This window comes from Dasypus novemcinctus, chromosome 18 (assembly GCF_030445035.2).
Source record: "Dasypus novemcinctus isolate mDasNov1 chromosome 18, mDasNov1.1.hap2, whole genome shotgun sequence".
Taxonomy (NCBI): Eukaryota; Metazoa; Chordata; class Mammalia; order Cingulata; family Dasypodidae; genus Dasypus; species Dasypus novemcinctus.
The window spans coordinates 82450773-82475916 of record NC_080690.1 but is presented as its reverse complement, the minus strand read 5'-3'; the positions used below and the strand labels follow the sequence as shown (position 1 = coordinate 82475916).

The 25144-nt window shown below is 41.4% G+C and overlaps 1 protein-coding gene across 1 annotated transcript; it reads right to left on the bottom strand.

Moving 5' to 3' along the window:
* Nucleotides 1–729: 729 nt before the first annotated feature.
* On the bottom strand, nucleotides 730–24155 carry LOC101440175 (sulfotransferase 2A1-like). Its single transcript, XM_004447597.5, has 6 exons — nucleotides 23935–24155; nucleotides 22618–22835; nucleotides 17073–17199; nucleotides 3894–3988; nucleotides 2825–3005; nucleotides 730–1116 (listed from the first exon to the last, which is right to left on the bottom strand). The coding sequence occupies exons 1-6, from the start codon at nucleotides 24059–24061 to the stop codon at nucleotides 1004–1006; spliced, it is 861 nt and encodes a 286-aa protein (XP_004447654.1). The 5' UTR covers nucleotides 24062–24155; the 3' UTR covers nucleotides 730–1003.
* Nucleotides 24156–25144: the final 989 nt, after the last annotated feature.

Sequence of the window (25144 nt, the reverse complement as noted above, 5' to 3'; positions counted from 1 at the left end):
TACAATCAACAGCTCCCAGTATAACCACAAAACTCTGCATTCATCACCACATATATTTGAGGACATTTTCACCACTCCAAAAAGAAAACCACCATACCCCTTATGCCCCCACTTTAACTGACACATTAGGACATGGAAAAGGTGTAGTATTTGAATCCTGAAATCAGTATAACTCATCTGAAATCTAAAAATTTGAGGAATGAATAGGTGTGTGATAAAGGGGGTAGGAAAAACAGATTGTGTGTCTCAATGGAGTTGAACTGTTGGGGGAAATTGAGTGCTAATGGGATGTGGAATGTAGAAGCTGAATCTGAGAGTGGGCTATGGGGCACTGATGACTGAAGAGCAACAGACCTTAGAAAAAAGGTGCTGAGGGTTTGTAACTTCAACTGAGTGGCTTACAGAGAGCTTAGTCCACAAATTACCTCACAATGTTGGGTCTTCTATGTAAATCACTGCTTGGCTTCTGGGTGCCTTGGGGAAGGAATATCTTTCTGGAAAGATGCTTCCTGTTAGTTTGAAATTGTCCAAGAATTTTAGACTTTAGATTACCTGGTTTTGATACCTGGGCAAGCACACCAAAGCATCAACTACAGAAATAGACACAGTGAATTCAGAGTAATTTGTAATAGTGGGCAAAAGACAGAAAGAAATGAGATTGGTGATGTTTACAGAAAACATGGTAGTGGTGAATATACTGTTTCCTTTCTTACTCTAATACACAAGTCATGAATATTGCAAAGAATTTCCTTTTATTTTTTAAAATTTATGTATGTTTAAAATATTATTTTCTTTATTTTTCTCTCTGTCTGAGTTATTACATAAGGTTTTGAAGTGAGTATTCCATGCAATTGATGAAGCACTTGGTTGTTTTCAATTATCAAATGCTTAATTGCATTAAATGTTTAAAGCATCCTGATTTAGGTTGTGCTTCAGCTGACCTGCCTGTGCACAGGACAGTAAGGAGGCCAGTTGCCACGTCAGATTCAGAAACATGGGCTCCTCATTCCCATGGGAAAGCCTCTCGTGGAAGCCCAGCCATCTTCTCTGCATATACTTTATCAAAAGTTTCACTCTGTGCCACTGTGAAGTGATTTTTCCAGTCCCCAGTAATTCCTGTTAAATACAAAAAAGGAGTCTACATCACATGTATAAATAGGATCTCAAGACAGCATTCTGTTGCCTGTGTGTGTCCCTGCTTGCCTTCTCTCCTGAACACTGACCTGGAAATTGTAGTCAGTATAGCAGATTGGCTAAGAAATTCCTGTCTGGAGTAAGACAGCCATCAGTTCTAGCCCCAGATGTCTGGTTGCATAATCTATTTGAGCCCCAAGTTCGTCAAATGTTAAATAGGATTTTCCCCAATACTTGCCTCATAGTAATATTGTGAAGATTGAAAAGTGATAAGGCAACAATAACACTATATGACATACGTTAAGTAATTCTTATATGCCAGGCACTGTTTTAGCATTTTACATGTGCATCTCTTCAGTATTCACATGCCTGTAAGACAATGGTTGTTTTCTTCCTCCAAAACCACACTTTGGCCTGACCATCTAGGTAGACAGTGTGTTCTCGCCACTCACTTCTGATTCCAGGCCTTTTTTTCCACTCTCACTTTTTTTTTAAGATTTATTTTTGTCTTTCTCATCCTCCTGCCCTGTTCCCCCCATTGTCTGCTCTCAGTGTCCATTCACTGAGTGTTATTCTGTGTCTATATTCTCGTTAGGCAGCTCAGGGAACTGATCCTGGGTCCTTTATGTTCAGGATAGAGGCGATTACTCTCTTGTACCAACTCAGATCCTCTACTGCACATCTTCTTGTTTTCTCTCCTGTATCTCTTCTTGTGTCATCTTGCTGTGCCTCCTCTCTGTGTCAGCCAGCACTCCTCTGTGGCACCTGTTCCCATGTGAGGTGGCATTCCCACAGAGGGCAGTTCTCCTGTGCAGGTCCCAATTCCTGCATGGGTCAGCTCAATGCATGGGACAGCTTGCCCTCACCAGGAGTTCCTGGGCATCAAACTCTGGACCTCCTATATGGTAGATGGGAGCCCAATTGGTTGAGCCACAACGATTTCCCTCATTTTCACTTCTGAATCTCATAAAAATCAGCTACACTACTCAGAGAATCTCTCCTTTCTAGGTTTCTACCACCATCAGGTCAACCCCTCAATCAGTGAAGATTTTAGGTCAAGCACACTGGATTCCTGTAACTATCATAGAAAGCTTGTTGATATAATTTCCATATAATGGTCCTTCTTACAGTCTGGATTGCTGCTCTTTGAATTTATATCTTTGAATGATCATGTCCTTCTCCTTGTAAGCCACTCAGCTCAAGGCCACTTCATTCCTAAGGTCTGTTGCTTCTCTATCTTCTCAGTGTCCTATAGCCCACTATAAAGTCCAGCTTCTACATACCACATCATTCACATTAGCATTCAATTTCCCCCAATAGTTCAACTCCATTGATACACACAATCTGTTGTTCCTACCCCCATTTCCACACACCTGCTCATTCCTTAAATTCTTAGATTTCAGATGACTTGTACAGCTCTCAGGATTCAAATAGTACCCTTTTTCATGTCTAATGTGGCAATAAAAGAAGGGGATTAAGGGGTAGGTCATTTTATTTTTGGAGTGATGAAAATGTCCTAAAAGAGATTGCAGAGATGAATGCACAGTTTTGTGATTACACCAAGAACCCTTAATTTTACACTTCAGAGGGACTGTATGAAGTATGAACATAGGTCTCTAAAATGGCTTTAAAAAGCAGTGGATTTCACTGCACATTCACTTCCTGATTCAGATCAAGAAAAACTTCTCACCTTTTCTTATCATTTGTACTTTGCTGTGATCCATTATGGTATCTGATAATTGAGAGTAATTGCTCATTTTGTTATCCTTCATGACTTGGAAGGATATGTTCTTTAGGACTGCGTTCAGTTCTTCTGGGGTTAGCTTGCAGCCCAAGAACTGGCTGATCAGCTCTACAGTGCCTCTTCTGTCCTAGATTAGGAAACAAAGAATCAGAATGTGGAAATAAAATTCAAGAGGAGAAAAACTGTAAAAAGAAGCAGAGGCACAGGGGAAGGAAAACCAGGAGGAGATGAAATGAGAAAGGGGAAGAGTATAACTAGGTTTTGCATATCTAGAAAATGATCAATATGGGATAAGGCTAAGTTGGAATAAAAAGAACACCAAAGACAATTGGAGGTGATGGAGAGGTGGAAAGGAGATAACAAATGTTAAAAGACATCCAAATCAATATTTATAATTCTGCACCAAGCCACAAGCATGTGTGTCCCTCTCATCCTCTCACTCTATAAAACTCCAATTTTGCTTCCACTACGGTAGTGCCTGATTTTCCTGTCTCCTGAATTGTACCAACTGAGCAAAGCTTTTAAGCTCCACTTGAGTCACCCTTTTTGATAAAAACCAACTCTTTCTATCAATATACTTTAATATTTACATATTTGTGCATGCTTGAATCACATTTACATTCTCTTAATCTGGGATTATCTAAACATTTCTTGTACCAATCTTGACCTTGCTAAGTCCCATCTTTCCTTCCAACCTGACACTGTTCTTTGTTTCAAGACTGCATCAGGTATTTGGCCACAGAAAATTTGATGACATATTTCAGCACATGTACATCCCATCAAGTAATTCCTCACTGCATGTCTTAGATGTTTTAAGAATAAATGAATAAGAAAAGCAAAGAAAGAACATGTCTTACATATGTAGGACAAGGGAGAAAAGGTGGACAATAACTCAACTTGATCTCCTCCCTGGGATAATCTCTAAATGAAAGGATAGAATAGAAACATTAATAATAGAGGTAAGTTAGACATTATGGAATGGAAACAGGAATGAAATTTTTGGAAGAATTGTCACCTGATGCAAGTCCTCATATGCCACTACCAGGAAATTATCTTTTCCCCTCATTGACAGCCAGCCACGAATATGGTCAAACCATGATCCATATGACACTGCAAGAGAAGTGGAAAGCAAAGTTCGTATTAGAATCACCCTTGTGTGTCAACTGCTTGTAATATTCTGGCCAATGATAGAAATGCAATACATATTTGAGGAGTAAATGAGTGAAGTAGTGGACATTCTTTTCCAGTTCCCAATTTTCATAAGAAATAGTGTTCTGCCTTTACACCATTGATGACAAAACACTAGTGTCTGTATACAATAAAATATTCTAAGACCAAGTTCACATATGAGAAAAATGAATTTTGGAATTTGAAAGGAATACAGATAGCAAATTAAAGAGTTAGTGTGTTATGGACTCAGTGTATTATAGTCAATGTTTTTGTTCTTTCCATTATGAATATCATTTATTTCCCCAATACAAAAGAAAATCTGATTAAGTGTATCAGACACTGATCTTCCTGTTCTTCACCCACCCTATACCTTTGAAAGTACATTTTATGAAAATTTTTCCTTATACATTTACTTTATTCAAAGGACTGTAGTTTAAGAAGTCATGCCCTAAGGTATCCCATTACCTGAATTTTACTGATGCGTTCAGATGGGGTTTGTGATCCATGCAGACCACTGCCTCTTCCTTGGACATCAAGAGAAAAATTTGTTCCCCTTTATGTCTAAACAATAAAATATAGGTCCACAATTCCAGGAATGGTGAGTTCTTTTTCAGGTCATATTTACATAAAATAATAGAAACCCATCCTCGAACAAAAACAAACAATATTCTCATGCAGAAATGCAGGATATTCTGGTTGACTCCAGAGTTCCTTCTATTCCTTAATGAGGTCTGCGTGAATTCCTATATTGGATTCACTGATAAAGCATGGCATTTACATAATTCCCTCTGTGCTTGAGTAAGTTGTGATGCTTAGTGTTGTTTGCAAGTAACATGTTGCTCTAAGTAGGGCCTCTTTTGTTGAGATGATGGCTATCGCCTTCTCCATGACCTACGTGAGGTCAACAAGCACATCAAGCCAATGGGATCGCCGCTGCCAGGGTGCCCGCACCCCACCGCTGTCCCTCAGCACATGCACGCGGCCATCATCGACATCAAGGACTGCTTCTTCTCCTTTCCTCTCCATCCACGAGACTGCCCACGGTTCGCCTTCACGGTGCCTCAAACAAACCATCGAGGTGCAGCCCAGCGTTACCAATGGAGAGTCCTCCCTCAAGGAATGCGCAACAGCCCGGCCATCTGCCAACTCTTTGTCGATCGCGCAGTCGATCCACTCCGCAAGAAGGCCCACAGGCGCGCCCACATCATCCACTACATGGACGATCTGCTCATTGCCGCTAAGGATCCTCGTGAGCTGGAAACTCTCGTCTTGGAGCTTCTCCACAATCTCTCACAGATCGGACTTACTGTTCAGCCTGACAAGATTCGCCTTCAATCCCCCTTTCAATTTTTGGGGTTTCATTTTCACCACCATGTTAAGCCAGTAGCACCAAAGCTACAGGTGTCGCCCAAGATGTCTCTAAGGGAGCTACAGCAGCTCTGCGGCCAAATCAATTGGCTTCGGTCAGCGCTCCCCATCACCACGGCTCAACTTCAGCCTCTTTTCGAGCTCCTCCAGACTAAGGATCTTCCAGCCGACGCAGTCACCCGCCCCATCGTCATCACTCCAGCAGCCCGAGCGGCTGTGCAGGATGTCAACGAGGCCCTTCAGGCCTGCCGCCTCGAGCGCTACGCCCCAGGACTGCCAATCCTCGCATTGGTTCTTCCCACGCCAGTAACGCCCACTGGACTCCTCTGGCAAGACGGGCCACTGCTCTGGCTACACACTTCCAAGAGTAAGCTCCCAAAAATCTGCCCCTTCACAAGGGCATGGATCGCCCTCGCCTCCGACCTTGTAGGGCTATGTGTGCATACCTACGGAGTTCCTCCTTCCACAATCGTCTGGCCCTTTGACGCCAAGGCTACTACCAACCTGCTCATCCACGACGTGGACATGCAAGTGCTTGCTGAAACTTTCAGAGGCTCTTTCGACAATTACTATCCTCATCACCGACTTCTCCAAGGCCTCTCGCAACTCGCATTCTCTACTCCGTTCCATCCATTGCCAGCCAGGAAACCTCTTCCACACGCAGTAACGGCCTTTACAGATGCCTCAAAGACCTCCTATGCTGCGGTCATCTATTCACCTGGTTCCCCAACGCCACGAACCCTTGTGTTCTCGAACGCGTTCTCCGTCCAAGTCAGAGAACTGCTCGCAGTCGCTGTTGCTCTGCACACCTGCCCCAACCAGCCGCAGATGGCACCAGGGCTCTCATGATGAAATCAATTCTGGACATAGTGTAGATCATAAACTCCAAGCAAGACCTTTGAATCAGCATTCCAAAAATCAATATGAAAGCTATTTCTTTCCTTGCAATAAATACACCACAATTTTTGAGTACTGACAAGTTTTAGGCACTCTTTCAATTAATACATCCCGAAATCCTTTTGTGTGTGTGTGTGTAATATGCTGCTCACTGGGACTAATGAAGATATTGGATCATTTCCTTTTTTTAATCTTTTATTTTTTTTATTTTTTAATGAAAGTTAATAGATCACAAGGAATATCACATTAAAATCATAAGAAAACAAAAAACATAAAAGTTCCCATAAAACCCACTCCCTGCCCACCAAGTCCTTTTTAACCAAGGAGCAAATTGGTGTTTAAAGAATTTCTGTCATTTGTCTTTGAGAAACACCTAGTAATAGGTTGAATAATCAACATTTGAACACAGAGAGTAACTCCTAGAAAAGAATACTGTTATTTGTAGAAACTTGCAAGATCATGGCCAACTGGGGCATATTGTGCTGCTAAAGGAAAAATGCTTGTAGTGGAGAATATGTTTACTCCATGGGTCTGCAAGGGAGACTCCTAAAATATGAGCCAGTTGAATAATCTGACAAATATTTTTGGCATTACAATGCTTTAAATATATCTTTTATGGAAATCCATTTGCATAAACCCAGGGTACCCTTCAGAAATAATTTTTTAAAAAGATTTACTTATTTATTTATTTATTTCCCCTTCCCTCCCCCCCCAGTTGTCTGTTCTCTGTGTCTATTTGCTGCGTCTTGTTCTTTTTCCGCTTTTGTTGTTGTCAGTGGCACAGGAATCTGTGTTTCTTTTTTGTTGTGTCATCCTGTTGTGTCAGCTCTCCATGTGTGTGGCACCATTCCTGGGCAGGCTGCACTTTCTTTTGCCCTGGGCAGCTCTCCTTACAGGACACAATCCTTGTGCATGGGGCTCCCCTATGCGGGGCATTCCTTGTGGCAGGGCATTCCTTGTGTGCATCAGCACTGCACATGGGCCAGCTGCATACGGGTCAAGGATGCCCGGGGTTTGAACTGTGGACCTCCCATGTGGTAGATGTACCCCCTAACCACTGGGCCAAGTCCATTTCCCAGAAATAATTATTTTTAATAATTATTTTAATACAGGTTGAAGTCCATGCTCTTTAATACAATATCTATGGCCCATGATCTTGATCTCAAAGGTATTATTAGCTTCATATCTTGCCAAATCTCCACTCCCTTTCCAATAACCCATCTCCAGATGTGTGAAATCTCTCCTTGTGCAATTTCCAGTCCTGTCCCCCAATATTAGTAAATGGTAGCATACTCTTTGCACTCTTCCCAATGTCTTAATTGTTTAAACTTAATAATGGATTCTAGAGTCCACTCTGTGGTAGGATAGCTGGAGCCCTTTTTACATCAATTAGGATTCTGTTATATTGTTGGTGGATGTTTTGGTCCTAGATTTTTGGGTTTTTTTGGTTGTAGTTATTTTAAATAAATCTGATTTGAACAGCCCTGTACATGCCCACTTTTTGCACTTTTGCTAATGTATTCTTTCATGTAAAGAAGTAAGAATCCTGCATCAAATGGAAAAGGCACATCTAATTTTGTTAGATTTTGAAAAATAAGCCTTCATAGGCTCGAACCATTTCCTATTCCCATGAGGAACAAATGGCCATGCCTGTCTACCAACAGTCTCATGACATAGTCATTTAAAAGGTTTTGAACATTTTCTGTCATAGACAGAAGGATATCCACCTTAAAATCCCAGGAAACTATGACTTTGCTATCTTTTGATTAACTTAAGGAACTTGAGAAGCTCTTCATTATACCTGGGGCTAGTGGAATCAAATGGGTCCTTGTGAAGATGGTCAACTACTACACCAGGGAGCCATGAGTGCCGACAACCACAAGCAGGAGAATTAAATCCAGAATCCATTGAAACCTAAGCCCCCCTCTCAATATAGAGGTGGAGTGGACATATCCATCCCAGGGACCACAGGATGGAGGAAAAGAGTATGGACTAGAATGGACTTACTGATATTCTACTATGGAACTACTGTGATTATTGATCGAAGAAATTGTAGGACTGATGTAGAGAAAGTGGCCATGGTAGCTGCTGAAGGTAGGAAGAGGGAAGAAGAACGATGATGTGGGGACATTTTCAGGACTTGGAGTTGTCCTGGGTGGTACTGAAGGGACAGATGCTGGACATTGTATGTCCTACCATGGCCCCCTGTGTGAACTGGGGGAGAGTGCAAACTACATAGTAGCCACTATCCATGTGGTACAGCAGGGCTCCAAAATGTATTCACCAAATGCAATGAATGTACCATGGAGATGAATGAGGTTGCTGATGTGGGAGGAGTGGGGTGAGGGGGAGTGGGGGTGCCTGGGGACCTTTTATATTTTTTTTATGTAACAGGTAAAGAAAAATAAAGAGAGAAAGTATTATAAAAAGGGGGGGTTCCTTGTAGTAGGGAGGTAGGTGTGAGTGTCAGAGAAGAAGATATGATGGTGAAAACAGAGATTGGAATGATGTGGCCATGAGCCAAGAAACACTGGATGCCTCCAGAAGCTGAGATCCCCCCAGGGCCCAATGGATGGAATGTGGGAGAGTATGGGCTATGATGTGTACCATTGACCATGAGGTGCAGCGATGCCCAGAGTTGTATTCACCAAATGCAATGGATGTGTCATGATGATAGGAGAGACTGTTGCTGTGGGGGGCATGGGGGGTGGGGGCGGTGGGGTTGAATGGGACCTCATATTTTAGAATGTAATATTTTTTAAAAATGAATAAAAAAAAAAGAGGAAAAAAAAAAAAAGAAACAGATTGTTCCCTAGAGCCTCCAGAGAGAAAAGCAGTTCTACTGATAGACACCTTGATTTTTGCCCATAAGTCTCACTTCAGACTTCTGATCTCTAGAAGTATAAGGTATAAAAAAATTATTTTGTTATAAACCTCTAAGTCTGTGTTTACTTTTTGAGCAGCAATATGAACCAAAACAATTTGTGAGAAATGGCAATAACACTTAAATTCATACTTGTCTTCTTTTGAGTGAGGTATAGTATCTTTGCTTATGTTTATCACTTACTGTTTCAATGTTGATAGCTTAATTTTGCTTGAAAATAGGACAGGGGAATAAGGCAGGGGGTAAATAGGATGATTAGAAAAAACTAGATGATAATTAATTGAAAATCATTGAACCTGGGACATGGGTACTTTAGGAGAGGGATCATTATCCCATTGTCTTTACAACTGACTATTGTATTAGTCAAGGTTCACTAGGAAAACAGAATCAACAAGAGATATCTGTCAATAGTGCATAACTTTAGAAGACTCTTTCTTGCATTTGTGAGGATGCACAAATCCAGGTTGCACAGGCAGGCTGCAACCAGCGGCTCCAATCAAAGTCCACTGAAGTTTCATATGAGTCCTGGGAGAGGTTGGCTGTCCAAAGACAAGCTGGGAAATTCAATGCTGGAACCACTTCCCCTTTTAAGGCATTCCACTGACGGGAGTAAGTGAAATTCATTGCTGATGGCATTCTCCCTGACTGATGTAACTGTAAACTGCTATGATTTACCACTGCAGTAAACTCAGTGGTGACTAAAGTCCATAAATGTCCTTGTATTACAGTAAGCCTAGTGCTTGCTTGACCAAACAAATTCACCCAATTACTTGGCTAAGTTCACGCAATAGTCTAACCATCACAATTATCTTTTACACTGTCCATTAAAAAGCTGTACATTATCATCTGAAATGCTTGAAAAGTTGAGAGTCTGGCCAGAGAAAATCATCAACTGATTTTACTGCAGGAACTGAGGCAACAGAAATAATGACAGTCACACAAAGCATGGTGCTTTTTTTTTTTTTTTTTTATTGACTTTGTAATAATATTACATTAAAAATATATATGTGAGGTCCCATTCAACCCCACCCCCCCACCCCCCCTCTCCCCCCCCCCCAACAACACTCGTTCCCTTCATCCTGACACATCCATTGGATTTGGTAAGTACATCTTTGGGCACCTCTGCACCTCATATACATTGGTTCACATCATGGCCCATACTCTCCTCTATTCCATCATGTAGGCCCTGTGAGGATTTACAATGTCCGGTGATTACCTCTGAAGCACCATCCAGGGCAGCTCCATGTCCCGAAGACGCCTCCACCTCTCATCTCTTCCTGCCTTTCCCCATACCCTTTGTCCATTATGTCCACTTTTCCCAATCCAATGCCACCTCTTCTATGTGGACACTGGATTGGTTGTGTCCATTGCACCTTTATGTCAAGAGGAGGGTCAGATTCCACCTGGATGCTGGATGCAATCCTCCCATTTTCAGTTGTAATCACTCTAGGCTCCATGGTGTGGTGGTTGTCCTTCTTCACCTCCATCTTAGCTGAGTGTGGTAAGTCCAATAAATCAGATTGTAGGTGCTGGAGTCTGTTGAGGCTCAGGATCTGGCTATAACATTGTCAGTCCAGAGATTCAAATCCCCTAAATATAACTTAAACCCCAACATTAACTGCACCTCCAGCACATTAGCATGAAAGTCTTATGAAGGGAGATCCCCTCTGAGTCCAGATTCATCACACATAAACACCATTTCCAAAGAGGGGCCATCTGCCCTGGTAGTTAACCCCATCGGCCATGACCATAACTCCCATGGGTCTCTTTAGCCCTCAAAGGAACCAATATCTGGGGGTTGTATCTGCTTTATCTGTCTCTCTGACTCTGCTCAGTTGTGCATGAGGGCAAACCTTCTGCCAGCCTCCAGACTCTTTTTTAGAAACTCGTAGCCATATAAACTCATTTCTCCTTTCCATTTCCCCCTTACTTTAGGTCAAACAGCATTTTAAAGTCATGGTATTTTATGTAGACATGGATATTCTGCTGATCCGCATTGAACCTTCCGTATAAGGTCATTTTCCAGTTGCATCATCAGTTGGTAGTTGATAGTGGTCCCTCGGTGCCAGGGAGGCTCATCCCCGGGTATCATGTCCCACGCTGGGGGGAAGGCATTGCATTTACATGCTGAGTTTGGCTTCGAGACTGGCCACATTTGAGTAACATGAAGGCTGACAGAAGGAAATTCCCAGGCACAAAGTTGCTCTAGGCCTTGTTATTATTTTGGGTTTATCAGCTCACAAGCATAGTCATTAGTATCAGGGGCTCACTGTTGAACCCTCACTCCCTCCCGGTCCCCACCACTGTACCTGGGAGACTGTCGCTGCTCCCCTAGGGACCACGACAGAGCACCACTGGCCAGGAACCCAGTACCCCCCCTACTGTGGTTTTTAATTGTTGCCACTATGAGTATATCCAAACATTACCATGCACCCTGGACATATGTTCTGTACAGCTCCCTGTCATTCATATATCACCTGTCATTGGTATCCCATACCAGTATCCCTCCATTGCCATTGTTGAAACACTCTGTGATCCAGAACTCCCCGAAATTTGAAGCCCAATATAATGTCATGGTCCCTTACTAGGGAATGGCATATAGCGATGAGTTTAAAGGATAGATAAAGAACTTGGATAAAGTTAGATAAAGAACTTAGATAAAGAATGTTGACTTGAAAAAATTCCACATCCTATTTTTTTCTTTATTTCCCCCCCCCCCTAATTATTCAGCTTTTCTTCACAGGAGTCCTAGACCACAGCAATGTATATATATAATATACAGCACTCCCACACATCCACCAGAAAACCTTTTCCCTTCCACAGTGATACTCTTACGCCCTATTCATATCATATTTACTTAAAGTGATGTACAGAGTCTGAGACATTAGCTTTCTAACAAGGTGACATCTGTGTTTACATTGTGGTGCATACTTTAGGATACACAGTTCTTTACATTTTTAGTTATCCTATGTTTTACCTTATGGTTTACATTATCAGTCTGTCATCTCCTATATGTTATGGTGTAATATTACATGTTTTATATCCATCCTTGTGTACTCTCAAGAAACTCCTCTCTTACCCCCCATTTACTTTGGTTCCACACATTTAACATCCATTTTCCCTTCCACCTTGGTGCCCTCAGTGATAGCCAACCTCCGTTTCCTGAGGAGCCACTTTCAGAGATAGATGGAATAGTGTTCAGGGCCTAACTTGCTCAACTGCCCCAATGCCCTGGGAGCCACCCTTTCTCTCGAGGGATACAGTTCCCTCTATTGGATGGCATTAGTCCTCCCCAGGATGTGGGTCCACCCCCACTCTCACTACTTGGGTTTCTACCCCATGGTGTCACCCACTCTGGCAGAATGAGCATTTAGACATTCCCCAGGAGCCCGTCCTGCATCAGACCCTCCCCTCCGAGCATTCTAAACAGGTAACCCTCTTTATTATATTTTGATATGATTTTCTCGGCATTTTACTCTCCACCAACACCTGACCCTCTCCTGGTTCGTATGCTACCCCTCCCTCCCCCCACTTTTGGGCAACGTTACCCACCCGTCCCTCCCCAGCCACCCTCAAACCCGCAAAGCCCCAAGCAAAGGCAACCCCTTGCCCCCCTTTTATCTCTTCTTTGTGTTCATACTTACCACCATCTCGTCTTAAATTCCACCCCTGCAGACATCGGCTCATATCCTTCCTCCACCCTCCGATTTCCTGCAAGCCTATCGTTCAGTCTCTTGCTATCTAGGGCAGCTTGTTTATTTCATATCATTGAGGTCATGTAGTATTTGTCCTTCAATGTCTGGGTTGCTTCACTCAACATAAGGTTCTCAAGATTCATCCATGTTATCACATGTGTTTGTAGTGTGTTTGTTCTTACAGCTGAGTAGTATTCCATTGTGTGTATATACCACATTTTATTGATCCACTCGTCTGTTGATGGGCATTTGGGTTGATTCCAACTTTTGGCAATAGTGAACAATGCTGCTATGAACATTGGTGTACATATATTGGTTTGTGTTCTTGTTTTCAGTTCTGCTGGGTATATTCCCAGCAGTGGTATTGCTGGGTCATATGGCAAATCTATGGCTAGTTTTTTGAGAAACCGCCATACTGTTCTCCAGAATGGTTGGATCCTTCTGCATTCCCACCAGCAGTGGATGAGTGTTCCCCTTCCTTCACATCCTCTCCAGCACTTGTATTCTTCTGTTTTTTTCATAGCTGCCAATCTTATGGGTGTAAGATGGTATCTCATTGTGGTTTTGATTTGCATTTCCCTGATAGCTAGAGATTTGGAACATTTTTTCATGTGCTTTCTTGCCATTTGTATTTCTTCTTCGGAGAAGTGTCTGTTTAAGTCTTTTTCCCATTTTTTAAATGGATTGTTTATCTTTTTATTTTCAAGATGTAGGAGTTCTTTATATATGCAAGTTATAAGTTTCTTATCAGATATATGATTGCCAAATATTTTCTCCCACTGTGTGGGCTCCCTTTTTACTTTCTTGACAAACTCCTTTGAGGTGCAGAAGGCTTTAATTTTGAGGAAGTCCCATTTATCTATTAGTTCTTTTGCTGCTCGTGCTTTTGGTGAGATATTCATAAATCCATTACCTATTACAAGGTCCTGTAGATGTTTCCCTACACTGCTTTCTAAGGTTTTTATGGTCTTGGCTCTTATATTTAGGTCTTTGATCCATCTTGAGTTGATCTTTGTATAAGGTGTGAGATGGTAATCCTCTTTCATTCTTCTACATATGGCTATCCAGTTCTCCAGACACCATTTGTTGAATAGGCCACTCTCTCCCAGTTGAGAGGGTTTGGTGGCTTTATCGAATATTATGTGGTTGTATATGTGAGGTTCTATATCAGAGCTTTCAATTCGATTCCATTGGTCTATATGTCTCTCCTTATGCCAATACCATGCTGTTTTCACCACCGTAGCTTTATAGTATGTTTTGAAGTCAGGTAGTGTGATTCCTCCAATTTCGTTTTTCTTTTTCAGTATGTCTTTGGCTATTCGGGGTCTCTTTCCTTTCCAAATAAATTTCATAGTTAGTGTTTCTAGTTCCTTAAAGAAGGCTGCATTGATTTTTATTGGGATTGCATTGAATGTGTAGATCAATTTTGGTAGGATAGACATCTTAATAATGTTCAGTCTTCCTATCCATGAACAAGGAATAGTCTTCCATTTATTTAGGTAGCATGGTGCTTTTGTTTCATGTTTATATCATCATAGTTCAGATTAAAAAATTAAGCCTTTTATTTTGAGATAGATAGATTCACATGCAGTTATAAGAAAGACTAGAGAGAGAAGCAGATGTGGCTCAAGTGATAGGGCTTCTACCTATGATATGGGAGGACCTGCACTTGATCCTGGGGGCCTCCTGGAGAAAAAGAGGAAGAGAAAGTGTGCCTGTGCAGTAAGCCATTGCCTGCATGCATGGTGAGCCAGTGCCTGTACAAATGATTCACAGAGCAAGAAGATGATGCAACAAAAGAGTGATAAAAGGGAGAGGCAAGGTGGAGCACAGTAGAAACCAGGAACTGAGGTGGTGCAGCTGACAGGGAACCTCTCTCCACATCAGAGGTCTCCAGGATCAATCCTGGTGAATCCTAGAAGAGAAAAAGTAAAAAAGAGAAGACCAAAAGAAAGAGATACAGAAGATCACAGAGGAAATGGACACAGATAGGAAAAAAAAAAAAAAAAAAGCAGGGGAGGGGGAAATGAAGAGGAAGGGGGAAAATAAACAAAATGGAACTTAAAAAAAAGGAACTAGAGAAGCTCTGAGTACCTCTTTACACAACAATCCCCAGTGGTAATATCTTGCAAAATTATAGTATATTATCAAAGCCAGGAAATTGGCATTGATACAATCTACTGATCTTATTCAGAGACTCCCAGATTTACTCCTCTGTGTGTATTTAGATTCAGGTAATTTTATCACATGTCCAGATCCACGTACCACCACTATAGTTTAACTAGAGAACAGTCCCATCACCACAGTGATCCTTCAGGGTGCCCTTAAATGTCCAAAGCCATCTTCCTCCCTCCAGTCCTTAGCCACTGGCATCCATTCCTCTCTCCTGCTAAATAGCTATTATCTGGGGTCTTCTACGAATGGCATACATGACCTTTCAAAAGACTCAGTCCTATTCCCAAGCTTTGTTTTCTCCAGCTCCCCCTGCTGATATGGGTTGATGTGTTCAAAGTTTCCTTAAGCACAGGCAACAGAGAGTCCTCATTGGAACAATCTGGATAAAGTCTTTTTCTCATTTGTTTTGGCTGAAAGAGAGATATGTGTGCAGCTAAAGTTGAAAGAAGCAAAAGGTAGAGATATTTGGGACCTTCCTGATTCTTACACCAATGTCCTTTTGAGCAGGTACACATTCCATAGCAGGAATTAGAACAAAATGATGGAGAAGCGATTTACAGGATTTTTGGTAACAATTCAAGTAAACTTCATGTCAAGACAAGAGAAATGTTGTCTTTCCAGGGCTTAGCATAAGCAGCTTCAGTCAAGTATAAATAAAGAGAAACCTGCAACAAGGCAGGAATGGAGATTAGATAGCTCAGTAATTGTATTAGAAAGTACATTGATTAGAAAGGAAAAGATTTTGCTTGAGTAGGACAAACCATGAAAAAGCAATCACCTGGAATTTGAAAAGCTGCAGGGAAGCGTCATGGAGAATAAACTAGAGGGGTTCAAAGAGAGGAAGAGGAAGGACAGTCTTCTGCATGAAGCAGGTGAGAGCTTACTTAGTGCCACACATCCCACAAAAGTATGTTCTTAAACATAATCCATTCCTGTGGGTGAGAACCCATCTTAAATAGGACCTTTTGATGAGATTACTTCAGGTAAGGTGTGGCCAGTGGATCAGGAGGGGCCTTAATCCTATTCCTGGAGTCCTTTATAAGCAGAATGTAATTTAGACACATAGAGAGAAAGCCACCCAAAAAAGCTGGAAGTTGGTGGCACCTGGAGAAGCCAGGAGATGCTGCCATGTAACAGAAAAGCCAAGGACAATCATTGCCGGTCACCAGGCCCAGAACACCTCAGTCTTCCATGAGAAAGCATCGCCTCAATGATGATGCCTTGGTTTTGGACTTCTAGCCTCAAAACTCTAAGCCAAAAATTTCCCACTATTTAAGCCAAATACCACATGGTATTTGTTTTAGCAGCAAGAAAACAAAAACAGATCGTGTGAATGAAGTCAGAAGTCAATCATGGGATGGAACTCTAACATAATACACAACACATGCCCATTATGTTTCATATTCTCTTCCAGGTAATCGGCACACAGTCATGAAAACCACAGTCTCTAGGTGGGTTCAAAGAGAAGCCATTCTATTAGAGGCAGACAGAGAAGGACCAACCAATATGCTAGATGATGAAATGTGTCAAAGAAAAGAAAAGGAATTGAAGGATTAGAGGGAGGATTGCATTTGAAAGAATGCTTTGGGGCGCTTCCTCATAAGAGGACATTTCTCCTGAGTCATATAAAGGTAATTAATAAAAAAAGACTGCATTTATTATCACCTGATAAAGGAAAGGAGAAAGTGAAAGATGAATGAATAAATATTGAATTCTAACAATCATGGGCAGAGAAGGCATAAAGAGGAAAACCAAGGAACAGCTGATATTCAGAATGCAGAGATCTACAAAGAGTGTGGAGTGGGAGAACATGAATATCCATGTGCCTGAGAAGAATAACTAGAAACCCTGTGAGGGGGCAGAGTGTGTAGACAAAGGGAGGTGGTACTAAAGGCTTATCAACATCAAGGTTGGAGGGAAATGTGGCTATTTACCTTGACAGTGTTACTTGCATTTAAACTACAGGAATTCCATGCCATGAAGAAACTTATTTTGAGAGACTCACCATATCCCTGAAGGAACCATTGAAAGAATTGTTCAAATGACTCTGTGGACTTTGCAATCTTCATTCCTTTCCAAAAAAAATAACCAGAAGTAATAATATCTCTGGGATTTCTGATTATGTAAATAGCCTAAGTGCAAAAGAAAAAAAGTAAGAAATAAATGGATCTGATTCCCTCGTTCCATGATCTTAGAAAATGACAAAACAGCTATTCCCCATTAAAATATGTGGCTACATGTCAGTCTTCTCCCATTCATTCATTCAGCAAAGTAAGTTGAGGACCTTCTGTGTGCCAGAAATTACATATATACTCTAGATGGAACAATGAACAAGACATGGATTGTTTCTGCCCTCAAGGACATTTCAATACAAGCCAAGGAAAAGTCCCCCAGTACTTTGAAAGAAAATTGATGTTATGCTATATTGGTGCCACTGTGTAAGCTGACCTGGGATGTGAATCAGGAGACCTGAGTTTTGCTGGGACTCTGTCCCTGACTCCCTCCCTAATCAGTGCTATTCCAGACATTTCATACTCCAGGTCCAGTTTCTTTACCTATAAGTGTTTACTAAATCAGCATTTCCCAGTTATGAATCAGACAAATGTTAATGGCTAGCAGTGTATAAATCATCTATTACGAAATTCAAAATGGTGGCATGATCAACTTCATTATGTTGCTATAGATTGGGAAACCTCAGAGAAAAAATGGTATCAATAAACCTGAAACCTGTCTAGGATGTGTTGGATCCAGTTCTTATCACGTGCCTGCCCCATGGCTGTACCTGGACATGCCCGGAGTCCTGAGTCTTTAGTTATGTGACTTGTCCAAGTGAGAGCCCTTCTCTGAGCCTGTTTCCTCTTTTGAAATATGGTGGTAACAATGTGGTAATAGGAATAGTCAGGAAAATATAATTAGTTATGATAACTAATAATGCTAACTGAGAATGTACCCTATGTCAGCAACCAACCATTGCAGCACTTTATCTGCAGTATAATAGTATCTTTATGAGAGAAAAAGGAAAACAGCATAATATATTATGTTAAAAATTTGCTTGATATCAGCAGATTAGCAAATGGAAGAGGTGTGATTTTACCATGGGAGGGTTTGCCTTACATGACAGCATTTCTTTTATTACCTTATTATAGTGAAGTATAAAAAATGTGCAAAAGATAATTTAAGGTTTTGTAAAATGATGAAGAGACCAACCTGTGGGGGAGAACATTTGTGATATCCACTTACCTGCGTGTCCCATGCTTTCCTTCATCCCTTTGGCACCCCCATGTGTGACCATGCTCAGAAATGTTTTATTTTTAAAATGTTTCCAAATGTGTGAGTTGTTTTATAATATAAATATATCAATAAATTATATCTGTTATATGTAAATACATATTTATATAGTATATATACTGTATTGACATACACAGTGTTTTTCTGTTTGTAGTATATGACTAGTATATGAATTATATGTACTATAAAAATTTTAGTACTCACATTATTCTACATCCAAAATATATGCATGTGTCAATATTTACATAATTATATAATTATATATAATATATAGCTATATAATATATAGTATAGTATGTTTAATTTGAACTAAAGTACACATTACATGTGTATGTATATATGCATACCAAGTAAAACCAATATTGCAGTATATATATTACTACATATATGTATATTTTATGTACATAAAATATGTGAAATGCCATTTATTTGTAATATATATATTTATACATATGTAATAAAATATACATGCTCATATAAAATTTTTATATAGCACATATAATTTTACATGTGGTTCATATATATATATATACACACACACATAACTATTTTATGTAATAGTACAGATAATACATAAGATGTAGGTTCCATAGTACCTTTTTGTAGAGTACATATAACCATATATATATACAATACATATATTCATACCCATATTACAAAGCATTTATTAGCTATTTTCATGAACATTCATGTATATTGTTAAAATCACTGCAGTCTTTCTAAATTTGAGTAACTGTGACTATGAAATGTGACTAGTACCCACTTGCAGAGGGCATTACAACCAGACAGCCAGCAGCCCTGAGTGGTTGTTGCTGAAGAGTTGAAAGAGGGAAGGAGGGGGGTCTCTCAGACTCTCTTCTCTGCTGATATTTTCTTTCCCTTTCCCTCTCTCCCTCTCCCCTCTTTCTCTCCCTCTCACGTGTTCAGGAGAGTTCCACATTGATATGCAGAGGACCTGGGCTACAACTAGGTTTTGACCATGAGCAGTTGAGAAAAGTGACCTAGCAGAGTGGCTGATGTAAAGCAGAGTAGGGGAGGCTCAAAGTTCAGTGGGATTTTTGTCATAACTGAGAGGAGGAGACATTTCACATATTTTTGTGAAAGCATAAAGGAGTCATTTGCATTTAAGATCCTAGCATTAAAAGTTCCTCAAGTAATATTCTTTCCTAAATATTCCTTCTTCTTCAACTTTATTATCTTGTGATAATACCCAGACCCTGAAATCTATGCAAATAATCAGTTTACCTCCCAGTAATCTCCTACCTCAATCCTCTCTATCCTTCCCCTTCAAGAAATAGCAAAGAAAAAGGATTTCTTCTTCTGACATGATGGAGGAGCAGGTACTAAAATAATCCTTCCATAGAAAAACCTGAAACTAATTACAATATTTCAGACAACAGTTTTCAGGCAGTTGCCAAGAGACTGGGCAAGATTTGAATTCACAGGAACAGGGAATTAATGGATTGAGGGCCATGGTCTCCTTGTTCTCTGTTGGGGACAATTCTCAAAAGCAGTGGAGGGAGCTACAATGTGAGCTCAGTCATGCTGAGGCAAAGGGGCAGAAGTCATGACTTGGGGATGCTGGGGTGACTGAAATGGAGAGAACGAGACCCGAGAAAGGAGGCCAGTCTAAAGAGATGGAGCCTGGAATGTCTGCCAGCACACCCCGTAAATTGAGGCACACATCTGGACTCTGGACACTGCACAAGGTCACTGGAGACTTACCAAGATGGCAGCTGCCCTTAACTCATCAACATCCCTGCATCCAGGGAGGCACCCAGGCAGCCAGAGAAACATGCTAACGTTTTGTACAGTGTGAAAAAGGTGAGAATTCCTCCTGGCTCCTCATTGGAAAATAAATAGGCCCAAAGACAGTAGAAAGCTGACTTTAATGAGCTGGAAGGAAAACACCTACATGAATGCACACACAATCATTAGCCCTGAATCCTTTATCCATGAAAGCTGAGAATTTATTACCAGCAGCCCTACCCTACCCGAAAACATGCTTGGCAAGTGGGGCATATGGGAACTGCCTATATATTTTTTAAGCTAACATTTTGTGTTATCTATGTATCTTTTAAAAGCAAATAAAACTTATATTTTAAAAAATGCCAAACCAAGTCTCTCAGGATGAATGAAAATGGTAATGCATCTATAAGAAAGAATAAAGAGCCTCAGAAACAGTAGCTAAGTGAATAAATAAAAAAGATAAAATTTTCCTCCTGTAATTCACTTTAAAGGCAGACAACTGTTTGCAGCAAATTAATAGCACAGTAAAGCAATCTTCACCATCTGTCATCTTAGGTGTCCATGGTGATATGGGCTCTGTGCAGGGTCCTGAGTGTTTTTTCATGAATAACCTGGGCTGTGTGTGTTAAACAGTAAGAACTGCAGCCCCACCTTCCATAAGCATGCCAACCAATCCAGTCCTGGAAAGCCAATTAAGTGATACAGGCTCTAAACACTTCAGATATTCAGGAAGAATGCAAAGTCAATATGTTAATTCAAGCTTCCTCGGAATGTGGAGAATATGTATTAATTCAAGTTTACCTACTACTCAAACAAAGCACCATTTGACTCCCAACTCCTATATCCTCTGTATAAAAGGAAATAAAAAATCCTATTAGGGGCTCGGGTTTTTGAAGAGAAAAGTTCCCGAACCTGGCCAGTGGTTAATAAATTTTCCTTCTTAAAATTATTACTTAGTCCTGCCTTTCCATATGCGATCATTATTCTCTCTGCTGCACATGGCACAGTTGCTACACTCCACCTTGTTCTGTCTCCAGGTTGTCCCCATTTCTGTAGATCCCAAGCCTCAGTTACACCAGTTCAGCACCCCAGTTTTCCCTTGCTCAGACCCTAACTGAAGGACCAAGGCCTCCATCCATACTCCACTTGCAAACCCCTGACCTCCTGGGGAGCCCCAACACTTTCCCTATATTTCTTTCCCTGCCTCACCCTCAACATATTTATGATATTAAAGCAATAGATCTTATTCCTTGAGCACGCCGTGGGATCAGATACAATGCCAGGCAATCACTAAGTAGTATTATTGCTATGAAAGTAGCTAATTATAGGTCTACCCATCATCTTTTTCCACTTAATCCTTTAGGAGCTGACTTCAGTTGACCTCACTCAACACACTTTATTCTTTTATGGAGCTTAATACATACTAGGTATATAATATCTAAATATATGAAGGAAAAGTATGCAGGAATACATGTAAAAAGAATAAATGAATTCAGGAATGAATACTGCCAATTTGACCTACAAAGACATTGCAGTATTGCTAATAAACAAAAACTGGAAAGCCAAGATTCAAAGCAAAATTTTCTGACTCAAACCCCAATAGTTTCCCAGAACTTGGACTTAGGTCATTTTTGTTTTGTTTTGTTTTCTTTTCTTTCATTCTTTTCTTCACCCAATATTTTCTCGCGTCTGTATTTTGCGCCAAACATGTCAGGTTAGTGTAAAATGGTAAAGAAAAAATAGTAATGAAATAAACATGAACTCCACGACGCTGGAGAAATCAGTGAAATAAATGAACTTGACATAAACAGGCAGACATAGAGAAGCATAGCACAACATTAACATAATATAGCACACTGTGGTTTTAGAATCTTTTCATAATATTTCTACTGCCACTTCATGTAAGATGGTTTAACGAGGAAGTTTCATGCAAGTTACTCAACATCATTGGTGTCACATGATTTCAACAATAATCTAAGAAGAATACACATTCACATTTTTTGCCCCAGGGCCACTAAGTGTTAGAACTGTACTTCAGAACTCTTGGAATTAAGAATGAGGCTTATGGAGCTTTTTTGAGGGGGGGAAAGAACCAGAGATTGAACCCAGGACACCATACATGGGACGTAGGCCTTCAACCACTGAGCTACATCTGCTCCCCATGTAGTGTTTTGATTGGGAAAGCCATGTCATGTATAGATGATATCATGATTAGAGAAATACAGCTGGGTTCTAAAGGTGAGCAGCAAACCATATTTCCTCTGAAATATAGGTTCTGATATATAACCTATAAATGTGCAACTCAGTGTTAGGGTGAGACAGTGATCAACTTACTAATGAAAGCAGTATTTTTGGAGCCACACCACAGGGATTATTTAGTGTCAGATACTATAGCTTGGAACAAAGTCATCTAATATGCTCATGTTAATGAACCTCATATTAACTCAGTCCCTAAAACATGGGCATTCTGGATGCCTGAGAAGGTCAGAGGGCCGTTGCCCTTGTTTACTCACCTTGGCTTTGGAATTGAAGAATGACCTGGGGAAGAACTGAATGGGGAGGTGGGAGGCGTAGAAGCGTGGGCCTTTTTCAGGTGCATGCTTCCTTAATTTTTCATATCCACCCACATATTCTATCCACGGTGAGCGATCCCAGGTGACTACAGACTGGACCCAGCTGGGGTCTCCTCTGGAATGAATCAGGCTGATGATCTCCAACAACCAGTTGGTTCCTAGACAGAGAAAGAAAAAAGTGGCATCTACAGCAACCTGCCATTTGGCCCTACCACCACATTTAAAGGCACTTTTTTTCTTCCACTGATGATGCCCACACCCATAAATCCAAATATATTGATGCTCCTCAGTTTCCTTCCTCAGCAGAATTTGGTCAGTTCTCCACCATTGAAACACCTTGATGGGCATCCCCTGCTCCCGCTGTTCCCCCTTCTTTGCTCCCTCCTCATCAGACACACAACACTCACCCTTAACCAGTTTATCTTATTCTATATCCAGAGCTGGAGTGAGTTTGAACCTGAGGATTTCAGAGGTGACAAAGAAAAACAATTGACTGCTAGATGGACGTAACACAAAAGCAAGGGGCAAGCTCCTGCAGCCAGAAGCTCCTGGAGGCCAGCCCCACTGCAGAGAGGATGCGAGCCAGGGGAAACCCCCACCCTCCTAGGGGAGAGCATAAAAGAAGGGGCCTGCTGCTGTGCTGGAGACAGGCCTGTGGGGAGCAGCAGGCAGGAAGCTCTTGGCCTCAGGGCTGCTGGTTTAACCTTAACACTGGTAAACAGATGTTGGGCAGGTGAAGTCCAAGGCTTAAAGTTCCTTGTTGTGGTTGTTTTAGAAGAATGTAAATATGGCACCAGGGACCTTTTGAAAACTGCTGATCCCTTAGGTGGTTAGGGCTGCAGGTTACCCCTGACAACACATCCAGCCTCGCCCTGTTGCTCTCCTCCCCAATCTCCCTGTAACATTGGTCCCTAGGTTTACAATTCCTTGAATATGCATTTTTTTACTCTAGGCTTTTTTGCACACCCCTTCCCCTCCTTCATCTAACAATCACACATTCCTTCTTGAAATCTCAGGATAGAAATACTTCACTCACTCTCCTCCCACCAAACACCCTCTCATGATCACAAGCATCAGCTTTAGGATTCTCTCCACAAGGCCCCGTATGATGTCAGGTCCTTTGTATTATGGGGGCCTCTCTCTGCCCTTGGCATCAACAGGATGCCGCTCTGATCACCAACAGCCAATGGGGAGCAGAGAACAGGCCCTGGTGACATCAGCCCCTGCCTTCCTCACTTTAGGATCCTACTTCCTTACCTGACTTTGGGTATGAAATTGTAATGATGTCTTCATCCTCCACCACAAATTCATCCCGCAAAAGCTCCAGGTTTTCAACAATTGAAGGGAAAGGAATCCCGTCTACCCACATGTAATCAGCAGCCATCCCTGGTTGCTTCTTGTCAAATGCTTCCTGCCGAGCCTTTTAGCAGCTCAGGTGTCAGCAGTTGTGGAAGCAGCTGCTGGCCTTTTCCAGGGACTGAGGGGGCTGAACTTTTAAGAGAGAGGTAGATTGGCACAGACCAATCAGTACCTTGCTGAGGTTGCCTTGCTGGGCCAAGTCCATGGAAATATCAAAGGGGTCAGGAAATAACTCTCTACTGACAGCTTGAGTAATCATTAATAAAAGAGTTTCAAAGGATGCATGAGTTGTGTTGAAAATAAATAAAGCAGAACAAAAAAGGGGGGTGCAGAACAAGTTTATTGAGCTGAAGTTCATTCATACATAAGCAGCACTGACAGTTTTCTGCTCGAAGGGGTGAACTGGGAAGTAGCTTGTATGGCTCCTTGGAACAACGGGAATGGTGAAAGAGAAAGGGGGCATGGTTTATGGTTCCTTTGGAGCCATAGGCACTGTGTGAGCAGGGTGTCCTTGATCATTTATTAGCAAGGCAGATATTGAAATAAGATTGAGGCCATTTGGTGAACACTAGCAGACTTTGCTGATGTCGGCTTGAAATATTTTCTTTTAAAGATTTGATTTCTTTCTTTCTTTCTGTCCACCCATTTCTCCCACCCTGTGTGCTCACTGTCTGCTCTCTGTCTCTTCATTATATGCTCTTCCTCTTTCTTTCTTTTTTTTAAAGATTTATATTTATTTATCCCCCCCACTCCCACCCCCAACCTGTTGTCTGCTCTCTGTGTCCATTCGCTGTATGTTCTTCTGTGACCACTTCTATCCTTATCGGCAGCACCGGGAATTTGTGTTCCTTTTTGTTGCATCATCTTGTTGTGTCAGTTCTCCATGTGTGCAGCGCCATTTTTGGTCAGGCTGCACTTTCTTTTGGACTGGGCAACTCTCCTTACGGGGGGCACTCCTTGCGCGTGGGGCTCCCCTAGGTGGGGGACACCCCTGCATGGCATGGCACTCCTTGTGCACATCAGCACTGTATGTGGGCCAGCTCCACACAGGTCAAGGAGGACCAGGGTTTAAACTGTGGACCTCCCATGTGGTAGGCGGTCGCCCTAT